Here is a 13,526-nt window from a genome sequence, read left to right on the forward strand (position 1 = left end):
AGCACTGGGATTACAATGTGTAGGACCCCACCTTGTGATAAGCATTCCTTGTAAACGAAGGCAGGGATGGACATGATTGTGAGCACATTTAATCTCAGCACATGGCAGGCACAAAAATAAGGACCTCTGTGAATTTCAAGGCAACACAGTGAGACCCTGTCTCCAAATAAATAATGTTTGTTCCCACCGGTCCCTAACTAGCACAGTATGTTCTTAGAAATGAGGCTTTGGTGTCTGTAACAGCTCTCAAGTCAATGACTCAGAACAGAAACATTTCTAGTCTTGCAGTATTCAGAGTGACCCAAGTGATCATGGGGGGTGGGGGGAACAAGAGGTTCAAAAGCCACACCACTCCATTGAGCCAGTCCTGTTTTTCTTTTTTAGAAGGTAGAGTCTCAATTTAACTGGCTACCTAGAACTCAAGAGATTTGCCTGCATCTCTGCCTACCTGATTAATGTTTTTTTTTTTTTTTTTTCCAGACAGGAGTTCATAGCTCAGGCTATGAAGAGAGCCTCTTCCCTATCTTCTAAGTGTAGTTTAAAGGGATACTAGGCCCCACTGAGACAATTCTAGCAGGATGATTATTAGGAAAGGACAAAAACAGAACCACCACACAAGCCAAGTGTTAACCTATGTTGACCACTCTGATCCCAGAAAATAGAAAAATACTCCTTTTTTGGACAGGTCAAACTCTGCTGCTTGGGAAACTGAAGTAGTATGGCTGGGTAGATATAGTTCCATGGTAGGTCACTTGCCTACACAAGGACCCTAGTTCAATCCCCAGCAATGCCCCCCTTAACTTTTCTATTTTGTGTGAAAATTATAATTTGGTTGACTGTGATAACTTGATTAATATGGCTACAAGTATTTTAAAAAAATACCTATTTCTTAAGACTAGTGACTTGTTAAAGAGATTACTAAACTAAACTGGGTGATGTAGAGTAAGTACTCCCTAGCACTTATGAGGCAGACAGGAGGATTTCTGAGTTCAAGGCCAGCTTGATCTATATAATGAACTCTAGGACAGCAAAGGCTCTTTTAAAGAGACCCTGTCTCAAAAAAAAAAAAAAAAAAAAAAAAGAGAGAGAGAGAGAAACATTAGACTTATTAAAGTGAACAGTCCCAGTCTCCAACTTATGATAATTCCTATATAAACCCCTAAACAACTCTGTTCTTGAAACATAGCTTCTCACCTCCTCTTCCAAGACCATTAAATAATCTATATAAATTGATTTCAACTCCCTATAAGGAGAATAAAAGATACTTCAGGCACTAGATTTTACGTAGCATGCAAAATACAAGATAAACCTAGGATAAAGACAAGAAGGTAGGTCAGCTAAAAGGCCAATGTTTACAGGCAAGTACCCAAAACCCAGAATTCCAAAGCATTCTGACTACACCTGCTATTTTATTTAGTGGACCCGTCCATAAAACCACTTTTGTTACACAGACAACGCTGAATCACTGCAGTCAGTAAAGGGGTGATGGGGGTTTCCTGACTGCCTTGCCTCTCCTGTTCTAGATCCCTCCTCATGCCAAATCACTGAAGTACTTCCTATTTCATTCCCTTCTTTAAAAGCCTAAAAGGGGACATAATAAAAGTCAAGTGGCTTGTCTACACTCCTATGTTCAATAACTAACAAGGCCTGGCTTTAGTAAAAAACCCTCAGCACTCAAATCCTAAGTATTATTTAAAGTTACCTTACCATTTATTTGGAAGCTACAATCATGTAAGTTTCCAAATCCTTTCTAAAAATGACTTTCAGAAGCAAATCAAAAAGTTCCCTCATACCTTTTTATTTGGGAGGGGAGGTTACCATATTCACACAAAGCCTAAATGCCCAGTCTTCAAACGTAATTTCATGTTTTCTCCCAAGGACACTTGATTCAGAAGAAACCTTCTTTTGGGGAGGTTAAGAGGAAGAAACCTCTAATACAAGCAAACTATCCTGGTTATAAACACTAAATGAAGGCTGACCTTGAGCTCCATTTGTACTTTCCCCATCCCACCTCCTCCCACTCCCAACAGGAGCCAACAGCAACTCAAACCTGTAAGGCAAAATTTAGTTCAGTGTCTTTCCTAAACTGGGGGATTTTGAGGCCTTCTGTTCTACTATCCAAAGGCTGGAACAGTAATTTCTGACAAGACTCTAGGACTAGTTCAAAAAGCTGCCACAGAAACGAACGAATTCAAGGAAAAGGGTCTGACCTAACTTTTGAAAAACTAAGAGGCAATAACACTTAGTTCCAAACATGCATCCCATCCTAGTTCCCAACATTAAAAAAACAAGAACAGCCTTAGTGCACATGCCTTTAATCAAAGCACTCAGGAGACACACAGGTGGATCTCTGTAAGTTGAAGGCCAGCCTGATCTACATACTGAGGTTTTAAGACAGCCAGAGCGACATAGTGAGACCCTACATCCAAAATAAATAAATAAATCATGGGGAACATATATGTCACTTTTAAAATACTAGTTTGATGGATATTGCCTATTGTATCTAGGTACAAAATTAGGGTAAGGAAAAACATAAAAAAATACATATAAATTGCCTACAACTGACTAAACATAATAGATATTTCAATGAAACAGTGAAAAAAAGACTAAATTCAAATTAGCACAAGCTAAGGATATGACTTAGTGACAGAGATCACTCATGTACAAGGGCTTGGGTTCCATCACCGGGAGGGGGATGTAAAAGAAGGTGTCGAATGAACAAAATAACTATTAAAATGTGTACACAAAACCATTTGCTTAAAATGGATAAAACAGAGCTAGAGTGTTAACTTAGTACTTGTTTTGCATGCATGCAACCCTGGGTTAGAACTCCAGCCATGCAACAATGAAGTCATAAAAGGGGTGGGGGGGAGTATTCTCTTAATTCAAAGTCCCCAAACCTCAACTGAGTCCTCAAAATAGGTAAAGATCCCCAAGCCAAGCAACACACACTTTCCAAACTTGGGTTGTCAACCAAGGGAGTGTTACTAAACATTATTTAAATTAACTATTTTTCAACAGGTCTGTCCATGTGTCATAATGCTGAGTGTAAAGAGTAAAGTCATTTTTACAAACGGGTAGATTGAGACACGGGTACTGTAAAAAGCAATCAGTCCTAAAGGGTCCTAGCAAGCCTGGTCTCCTGTATTCTTATTCTATCTATCAGAACTCGGTGCTTCTGAAGGCTGGTTGAAAAAAACAAAAAACCTGCAGGAACTTTGCGATATCCTGGGTAAGAACAAACGGAAGCATGAATGAGCTTCTACACATTCACGAAAGGAGGCGAGGCAGAAAAGCCCCAAAACCCCTCAACTCGGAGGTGCGCCGGCCTACAGGAAGAAATCCAATCGCAGCATCTCAGTTTGCCTCCATCCGAGGATGATCTATCTGCAGTGATTTCCACACAGTCCACCCTCACCAAAGACTACTCCCCACCACCGGCCCAAAGAAGCCGTCCGCTCCCGAGGATTCTCCTTTGTGAGGCTCCACGGCCGCCGCCCCACACTGGGCCTCCGGGGAAAAGCCGCCGCCCCCACCCGCCATATTTCCCTGAAAGGCGCCCGCGCTACAGCTCCCTAGATTCCGCCCTCTCCCGAGCGACCGGTGCTGCTTCTCACGTCACCCCACCCAATTGTCCTCCACATCCCGCCACGGTCCCGAAAGCTCCCGTGGGGATTGCGCGCCGGGAGATGGCACCAGCCATCTCCTCCCCCACCTCCCCCGCCCGGGGACTCGCCCTCCCCCTTCAGCCGCCATTTTACAACCAACTCCTCCACCCTACACCCCGGCCTGCTGGCTGGCGAGCGTCTGCAGGCTAAGGACACCGGAGGGGTCAAATTCCTGGGCCCGGAGACTCCCACCGCTTCGGGAGCCCGCAGGACATTTCCTGCTTCCCGACCCACGTCCCGAGCCAGGCTCGGAGACGATGCCGCCATTTTGTCTCCGGTTCCCGGCCTCTGTGGGCGGCGGCGGAGGGTCCGAGACTTCCAGCCCCCCGGCGGCCCCCCAACTCACCGTCGTATCGCTCGGCCTGCTCTGCCAGCTTCGCCTGGTACACCAGATCCTCCCGATCATCCATAGCGGCAGCGGCTCCGGCAGGGTCTGCGCGACGGATGGAAGCGGATAGCGTCTCCGACTCTCGGCTTCTCGCTCCGCGTCCGAGCAGTAAAAATGGCGGCGCTTCAATCCGGGACTTCCGCCTGCGCACGCGGACAACTGCTCAGCTCTATGGCAACCGCTCCCTGGCAACTGGAGGGGGGGCGGGTCCGGGAGTTCGGCGCCAGAAAAGGCTGGAACCAGCACGACAGACGCCCCGCCTCCGTCGGCTCAGCGGGCGGCCCAGCAGTAAGGCGGGAACTGCGACTGTGGAGAAGAACAGCCCAGGACAGCGGGAGAGACTGGAGGCGAGGTCGGCCTAGATTGGGCTAAGGCAATGAGCCAGGAGCCTGTTCGGTGGCCTCGGGCCGAGGACTAGCCTGAGGAAAGACAGCGAGAGGCTTGAGGGTTTCTTGCAACTGCTGGCCTTCCTCACTGAGATCCACTCACTGTGCACTCTCCCACGTTTTTCACATCCATATGCCTTTTCAGATCCTTTTAACCTCTAAAGAATTGACAGGTGAACAAGGGAGGGCTCCAGTTTCTACGCGTCAGCTTTTTTCTTGTTCACACACTGTAATCATTTTCTTCTCCCCTTCATCCGTATTTTATCACTTTGGCCCATCATAGATAGGACTTTTGATTACAGTCCCGGATTTTGGTTGGGTGGTGGTGTCACACTCCCCTTAATCCCAGCACTCTGGAGGCATTGGCAGACAGATCTCTATGAGTTCTCGAAGCCAGACTGGTCTACAACGTTCCAGGACAGCCAAGACTACACAGAGAAACCCTGCCTCTAAAAATCAAAACAATACAAAAAGTCTCTGGTTTTTGTTTTGTGTGGTGGCGCATACCTTTAATCTCAGCATTAAGGAGGCAGGAGGATCTCTGAGATTGGGACCAGCGGGCTCTACAAAGTGAATTTCAGGTCAGCCTGGGCTACACTGTGAGACCTCCATTTCAAAAAAAAAGTGTGTGTGTGTGTGTGTGTGTGTGTGTGTGTCTGTCTGTCTGTCTGTCTGTCTGTCTGGTTTTCCTGGGCATGCGTGGTAATATCCCACCTCACCACCAGCACCATAGTGGCTGAGGTTGAAGCAGGTTGGATTAAGATCAGGCACTTGAAGCCAATTCAGGCTATATAGGGAAACCCTGATTAAAGGGGAAAAGAAAGTGGCATGTCTAGTTTGGAGTTCAAGGTGCAACAGAGGTGGAGTAAAGGCAAGTCGACATTAATTAGCTAGAAATAAATAAACCACAATGGGAATTTCTTCTCATGCAATGGCCATCGTATTGTTTCCCACTGGATTTTCAACGTCTTTTTTTTTAGATTTATTTATTTATGCAGATGAGTTCTATCTGCATGTATGCCTACATGACAGAAAAGGTCATTAGTCCCCCACTATATACAGTTGTGAGTTACCATGTTGTTGCTGGGAAGTGAACTCAGGACCTCTGGAATAACAACCAGTACTCTTAATTGCTGAGCCTGATTTTCAATATCTGCTGCTGAGCCATGAAGGAAAAGGGCCTCAAAATAAGTGTGAATGAAATAAAAAGTTGGAATCAGCCAAGCAGTGGTGACACACACCTTTAATCCCATCACTCTGGAGGAAGAGGCAGATGAATCTCTGTGAATTCGAGGCCAGCTTGTTCTACAAAGCGAGTTCCAGGACAGGCAGAGCTGTTACACAGAGAAACTGTCTCATAGGGGAAAAAAAAAAAAAAGTTGGAATCATGAAGGGCCTGAAGTCACAAACCAAGAGGCATGTATCTTAGTCTGAGAACAGAGGAGAATTATTATTATTATTATTTTGTTGTTGTTGTTGTTGTTGAAGTGCTGGTGTGGGACCCCGGGACCTGCAGCATGCACTTTAACAATGAGTTACAGTCCTATTTTGATGATTCTGAGTAGAGGGTGACATCGTCATAATTATATTTTAAAAAAGTATTATATAGCTACAGAAGTGATAATGCACAAGTATAATTCCAGCATTGTGGAAACAGAGGCAGAAGGACTGCAACAAGTTCTAAACCAGCCTGAACTAAAACAATACCCTACCTCAAAACACACACAAAAAAAGAAAACATTTCAGTAAAACAAAGCAATAATAAACAAGAATGGTAAATTATCATATTACAAAATATAAGCAAAAGGTAATGGGTTAACAGCCTCTGGATAGAGAGAAAAGGATAGACAGGAATAGCATCATGGAGAAGCCACAAGACCAGCTGTGGGAAATAATGCAAAATTTGATTTCCCATCTTCCCACCTGTCATTTCCTGTAATTGTACCATAACAAAAAAGTAGAAATACGGAGTTGAACATGGTAACTCATAATCCCTACACTGAGAGGCTGAGGCAGGAAGATTGCCAAGACCTTGAAGCCAGCCTAGCCAGTTTGGGCAAGAGACTAAGGTTCTGTCTAAAAGCAAACAGGAAAGCCAGGGGTGGTGGTACAGACCTTTAATCCCAGCATTAAGGAGACAGCCAGCCTGGTCTACAGAGTGAGTTCCAGGACAGTCAAGGCTACATACTGTCTCAAAAAATTCAAATTCAAATAATAATAATAAAACAATAAAAAGAGGAATCTAGGCTGGGCAGTGGTGGCACATGACTTTAGTTCCAGCACTTGGGAGGCAGAGGCAGGTGGATTTCTGTGAGTTCAAGACCAGCCTAGTCTACAAGACCTAGTTCCAGGCCCAAAGCTACACTGGAAAACCCTGTCTCAAAAAAACAAAATAAACAAACCAAAAAAAAAAAAAAAAAAAAAAAAAAAAAAAATACAGGAATCTAGGAAGAGTTGCTGGGTGGTAGGATACAAAGAGAAACATTAGTTCTGATTAGCACATGTTTCTGAGGTTCTCCAAAGATTATGCAGGTAGAATATCAAGCATGGAATTGAAAAGGAGGACTGACAAATCTGGCATGGTGGTACATACCTGTCATCCCTGCACTGAAGACCCCAAGGCAGGAAAATTGAGAATTCAAAGCCACCCTCAGCTACTCATCAAGTGTAAACCCTCCCTGGGTATTGCAAGATGCATTTTGTTAGCAATCGAGATATTTAAGGATATTATATCACTTAGGCAACTGTGTTTTATTTGCTATAATCAGGTTTTTTTTTTTTTTTAAAGATTTCTTTATTGTAAGTTTGTAATAGGGGTTACACCTGTATGTAGGTGTGCACCATGTGTGTTTGGTGCCCTTGGAGACTTCCTTGGATTCCTTGGTAACATGATTGTGAGGCACCTTGAGTGTGCTGTAATGCATCCAGGTTCTCTGCAAGAGGAAGCAGTGATCTTAACTGCTGAGCATCTCTCCAGCCCCTGTAAATAGTCTTTAAAAGTCAGATGGAAAAAGCAACTGAACTTCTACAAAATAGAAAATGTAATTTTAAACTATTCCAATAAAGCTAGAGGAAGACAGGGAATTTGACAAAAACAAACACTCCCCGGGTTACATGAAACTGTCTCAGAAAGGGAAAGAAGGGAGAGGAGTGACAGGCTGAGGCTGCAACCCAAGAGGCTATCCAAGTGAAGTAGCAGGTGCCCACCGTCCCAGTCCTTCTGGAAGCTGGAGAACACGAGTTCAGAAGTTCCAGGCCAGCCTGCAAAACATACACCCTTCCTCAAAAAGAAGAACAGCAAGGGTCTAAAGAAGGGGCAAGCAGGATAGCTTAGAAGCAACTTTGCTGCCAAGAGGACTAGAGTCAATCTTCAGATACCACAGGGTAGAAAAGAACTGACTTCTTCATGCCATGGCACATACAATTATGATGAATAAATACAAAATTGTAGAGGTAAGAGAGACCCAAACATAAAAGTTAGGAAGCCTGTGCTTTTTAAGTTAAAAATAAGATTTTAAGATCTCTGTTTTTCTCTTCATGCTTGTACGTGCACCTCGTGTGTGCCTGGTATCCTTGTCAGATCCCCTGGATTTGGAGTTATAGATAACAGATGATTGTGAGTCACCATGTGGTGCAGGAAACTGAACCCAAATTCTCTGCAAGAGCAAGTGCTCTTAACCACTGAAATCCCCCACCCACCCCACCCCCGTGTGTGTGTGTGTGTGTGTGTGTGTGTGTGTGTGTGTGTGTGTGTATGCATGCACAAAGGGGCATTTGCACATGTGTACAGATGCACTGCACATGTGTGTAGACATCAAAGGTCAACCTCAGACGCTCCTTAGAAGCAACCTTGAAATTTCTGGCCTGTATCTCTCACTAAGGTGGAACTTCTTGACTAGGAAAGACTGGCTAGATAGCAAACCCCAGGAAACCACCTGTCTCTGTGTCTCCAACTCATAAGCATGCACCATTGTGCTCAGCTTTTCCAGATGATGCTAGGAACTGAACTCAAGTCCTCATGGCTGTTTGGCAATTACTTGCTCCGTCAATCATTTTTCACCTTCTATGTTGCCATAGTATCTCACTTGAACCCAGACAGAGCTGGCTAATTCATCTGGTCTAGCTAGTGGGCTGCATTTGGGAATCTGCTTCTGCCTCTCTTCCACTGAAATTACAGGCAACTCAACATATCCACTTAGCTCTGCTTGTTTGTATTTTGAGACAGTTTCTCTATATAGCTCTGGCTGTCCTAGAACACACTCTGTAGACTAGGCTGACCTCAAACCCCCAGTAATCCTCCTGCATCTGCCTCTCAAGCACGGGGATTAAAGGCATGCAACACCACCACCCGGAACTATAAAACAGATTTTTTTTTTGATGTGTGAAAATTTAGCCTACATGTATGTATGTGTATCATGTGTGTGCCTGGTGCTCAAAGCTATCAGGACATTGGATTCCCTGGAACTAGAGTTAAGGAATGGTTATTGAGCCATCATATGGGTGCTAGGGAAAAAAAAAAAAATATTTTCAGCCAGGTATGATGGCTCATGTGTTTAATCCCAGCACTCAAGAGGCAGAGGTGAAAGGATCTGTTGTGATTTTGAGGCCCGATTGGTCTACATGGTGTGTTCCAGAATAGCCAGAGCTATATAGAGAGATCCTGGCTCAAAAATAAAATAAATATGTATCTCTCATCCTAGTACTAGAGAAGAGGAGGCAGAGAACTGTTCCAAAACAAGACCAGCCTGGTTTATAAGTCTAGGGCAGCCACTATATAGCCAGGCTGCATCTAACAGTAAACAAAAAGTCTTAAGGACTGTCATATAATCATGTAAGATACATATTAAAACTCCCTAAATTATCTTTGAAAGAGATCGTAGCACTGACAATTGGTAAACACCTTCTAGAAAATGAGATACTGAGATGTAGCAATCACTGTGACTCAGTAATCCTACTCCTGGGAATCTGTGCTAAAAATAATTCAGTTAAATCAAAAGCTTCATGGAGACAACTTTGCAAGATTTTCCAATTGCTGCTGTAACTACCACAAACTTTGAGGCTCAAAACAACCTATATTTATCACCAAGTTCTGGGAGAGGACTAGTAAAACCACACTGCCAAAGGTGGAGTTCATTCTGGAGGCCCTTCCCTCTTTAAATTCAACCTTCATTTCTGGCTTCCTGTATCTCAGGGCATGTTTTTTGTTTTTAAGATTTATTTACTTATGTGTATAGTGTTCTGTCTGCAGGCCAGGAGAGGGCTCCAGATCTCATTACAGATGGTTGTGAGCCACCATGTGGTTGCTGGGAATTGGAACTCAGGACCTCTGGAAGAGCCATCTCTCCAGCCATCTTTAGAACATTTTATGGCACATCTAATACCATTAGGTTTTTTTAGTTGTTGGTGGTTTGAGTCAGGGTCTCACTATGTAGCTCTGGCTGTCCTGGGACTTACTATATAGACCATACTGGCTTTAAACTCAACAGAGATCCACCTGCCTCTGCCTCCTAAGTGCTGGGATTAAAGGTGTGACCCACTATGGCGGGCTTTATTAGTTGATTTATTTAAACATTCATTTGTACATTTCTCTTTTTTTTTTCTCCTTTATTTATTATGTATATGCATGCCAGAGGAGGGCACCAGATATCCTTAAAAATGGTTGTAAGCCACCATGTGGTTGCTGAGAATTGAACTCAGAATCTTCAACGCCCCCCCCCCCCTTTTTTTTTTTGTTTGAGACAGAGTTTCTATGTAGCTTTGGAGCCTGTCCTCGAACTCACAGAAATCTGACTTGTCTCAGCCTCCTGAGGGCTAGGATTAAAGGCATACACCATCAATACCTGCCTAAAGGATTGTGTTTGTGTGGTGGGTATGTGCACGTAATCACAGGTGCCCAAAGAATTCAGTTGTCCTGGAGCTGTTGAGTTACCTTATGTGGGTACTAGAAACGGAATTCAGGTCCTCTGGAAGAGAAGCATATGCTCTTTACTGCTAAGTCATGTCTCCAGCCCCTATTACATTCTTACATTTTATTAGTGTGTATGTTCATCAGTATGGGCACACAGACTTGTAGCACTGAACGTAGTGGTCCAAGAACACCTGCCTGGAGTTGGTTCTTTTGTATGTTATATGTTCCAGGAACTAGAACTCATGTCACAGTCTGGTATGGTAGTGCACACCTTAATTCCAGCACTCCAGAGGCAGAGAAAGGTGGTCTCAGTGAGTTTGAGGCCTGCCAGGGGCATGGTGAGAGCCTGTCTCTAAATGGGGAGAGGGCTGCAGAAAGGACTCAGTAGTTAAGAACGCTATCTGTTCTTGTAGAGGACCAGGGTTCAGTTCCTAGCACTCAAATAGCAGGTTAAAAAATCAGTAACTCTAGGAACCCCAATGTCCTCCCTCATTTAAAAAGGCATTGAATGCATATGCACTGCATACACACATACACACTCAGGCAAAATACACATAAAATTAAAAAAAAAATTAACCGAACAACTCAAGTCATCTGTCTTGGCAGCAAGTGCTTTTACCTGGTGAATCACTGTGTAGGCCCCTACTTATTTACCAATAGAGCAGCCACAGTCAGAGAGTAGTTGATTACTCCCAAAAAAGTGATGCTACTATTGCAGGAGTGGGCACATCTGTCTGGCAGGTTGGTAGTGTGGCAGTCTGTGGTAGTTTGAATAGGAATAATCACCACAGACTCTTGCGTGAATGCATGGCCCATTGAAAGTGACACTATTCATAAGTTTGTCACTGTGGACAAGGGCTTTGAAGCCTCATAAGCTCAAATCTGGTCAGTGTGACAGTATTTTGTTATTTTATTGAGACAGGGTTTCTCTGTGTAACAACTCTGACTGTCCTGGAATTCACTTTGTAAACCAAACTCATGAGATCTACCTGCCTCTGCCTCCAGAGCCCTGGGATTAAAGGTATGCTCCAGCACTGCCCAGTGTGACAGTTTTTCCTTCTGCTGCCAACACATCAAGATGAAGGGCTCTCAGCTACTTCTCCAGCACCATGTCTGTCTGCATGCTGCCATGTCCCACCATTATGAATGAACAAAACCTCTGAAACTGTAAGACAGTTCCAATTAAATGTTTTCCTGTTGGCATGATCACTGGCGATGGTGGCACATACCTTTATTCCCAGCACTTGGGGAGGTAGAGGCAGGCAGATCTTTGTGAGTTCCAGGCCAGGCCGGTCTACAAGAGTTACAGGATAGCCAGGGCTATTACACAGAGAAACCATATCTCAAAAAGAAAAAATTGGGCTGGAACATTGGCTCAGTGGCGAAGAAAAAGTATCCTTTTTGCAGAGGACCTGAGCTCAATTCCTAGCATCTGTCAGATAGATCACAAGTGCCTGTAACCAGCTCCAGGGCATTCAGCACCCTCCTCTAGACTCTGCAGGCAGCTCACACACAGCAGTCACTCATAGACATGCACACAAAATGTAAAACAGATAAAATTTACAGGGATATGCAAATCTGGAAATTATTGAGGTGACCCAAACTGAGGAAGACAAATAGCACATTACTTTTCTCATGTGGATACCAGCTTTTTATTTGTTTGATTGGTTTTTCAAGACAGATTATTTTTGTGTATACTAGGCTATCCTCAAACTCACAGATGTCAGCTTGCCTCTGCCTTCAGAGTAAATGCAAGTGCACTGCCACAACTGGCTGCCAACTTTTAGTTTGCAAGTATATGCATTTATGTGGGAGCAAATGAGATCAGAAAACTATTAAGGGGTCCATAGGAGGGAAAAGAGGTTTTCAGAAAGGATGGTTGTGGTGGGTTTGAATGAGAAATGTCTCCTATAAGTTCTGGTATTTGAATGTTTGACTCCCACTGCTTGGAGAGTTAGCTGAGGAAATATGTTAAACAAACAAAAGACAACAATAATAATCAGGCTTTCTTAAAAACTAATTACAACTTTTTAAAAAGCAGCAACAGAGGCCAGGCAATAGTGGCCTTTAATCTCAGCATTTGGGAGGCAGAGGCAGGCAGATCTTTCTGAGTTTGAGGCCTGGTTAGTCTATAGAGTGAGTACCAGGACATCCAAGACTGTTACACAGAGAAACCCTGTCCTAAAAAACAAAACAAAAAAGTAATGGGGGTATACTATAATTCTAGTGGAAGCAAAGATATGCACAAGTAATTTCAGTCATTCCCTCTTGTTATATTCTTTTTGTGTTAGCTTTAGCATGACTCCTGAAAACATCTGGACCCCTGGTTCAGCCCAATGTCACCAACAACCTACCTTGGTATTAGTATATGGTCATGCCCATGGCTGTCACACATAAGTGGGATTTACTAGGGTCCTGCCCTGTACCTAAATAAAAGAAGAGGTATCATCTTATGTATGTATGCCTGTGTGTCACAGGTGTTTGTTGCCCGAGGAAGCCAGAAGAGGGCATTAAGTGCCCTGTAACTAGAGCTGCAGAGTTCTGAGCTGATATATTGATGCTGAATGGAACCCAAGTCCTCTGCAAGAGCAGCAAGTGAAGTTAACCACTGTGGCACCTTTCCAGCCCTGAATATTTTGAATGTATTCCATTGTCTTTTTGTCTGTATTTTGTTGTCTTTTACAACAAAGCATATTGAACATAACTTGATGCTTCAAGGAATGGGAGTCAGCCTTTTGGAGTGTGGCTAAAGCTACAAACTCAGAGATACAAACCAGTTGTGCTGGAGGGATGGCTCGGTGGTTAGGAGCACTGGCTTCTCTTCCAGAGGTCCTAAGTTCAATTCCCAGCAACTACATGGTGGCTCACAACCATCTGTAATGAAATCTGGTGCCCTCCTCTGGCATGAGGAACACATGCAGACAGAACACTGCATACATAATCTTAAAAAAGATACAAACCAGTAAAGAAATATTATGTACTTAAGATAGTTAGCAAGTGATGGGATTACCTTCCCTTCTGTGGAGAAAACACACACACAAAGGCTGGGAAGTACCCACCCTCTTGAGAACAAACCATGGAGAACATTTTACATTTCTGCAAAAGACCCTAAGTAGATGTGACTGAATCTAGTTTTTGCTGCTGGGGAAGCAGCTGAAGTAACCTTCCATCCACAT

At 43.8% G+C, this 13,526-nt stretch overlaps 1 protein-coding gene across 2 annotated transcripts in view; it reads right to left on the reverse strand.

The window, feature by feature from the left end:
* Ywhae (tyrosine 3-monooxygenase/tryptophan 5-monooxygenase activation protein epsilon) overlaps nucleotides 1-4,158 on the reverse strand; it is a 37,305-nt gene extending 33,147 nt beyond the window's left edge. For both annotated transcript variants that reach the window (XM_051179984.1, XM_051179985.1), the window contains exon 1: nucleotides 4,015-4,158. In XM_051179984.1, the coding sequence (XP_051035941.1) occupies nucleotides 4,015-4,078 (64 nt within the window). In that variant the 5' untranslated portion in view covers nucleotides 4,079-4,158. The remainder of the gene's footprint in view (nucleotides 1-4,014) is intronic.
* Nucleotides 4,159-13,526: the final 9,368 nt, after the last annotated feature.

The sequence above is a fragment of the Phodopus roborovskii genome, unplaced genomic scaffold (genome assembly GCF_943737965.1).
Source record: "Phodopus roborovskii unplaced genomic scaffold, PHOROB, whole genome shotgun sequence".
Taxonomy (NCBI): Eukaryota; Metazoa; Chordata; class Mammalia; order Rodentia; family Cricetidae; genus Phodopus; species Phodopus roborovskii.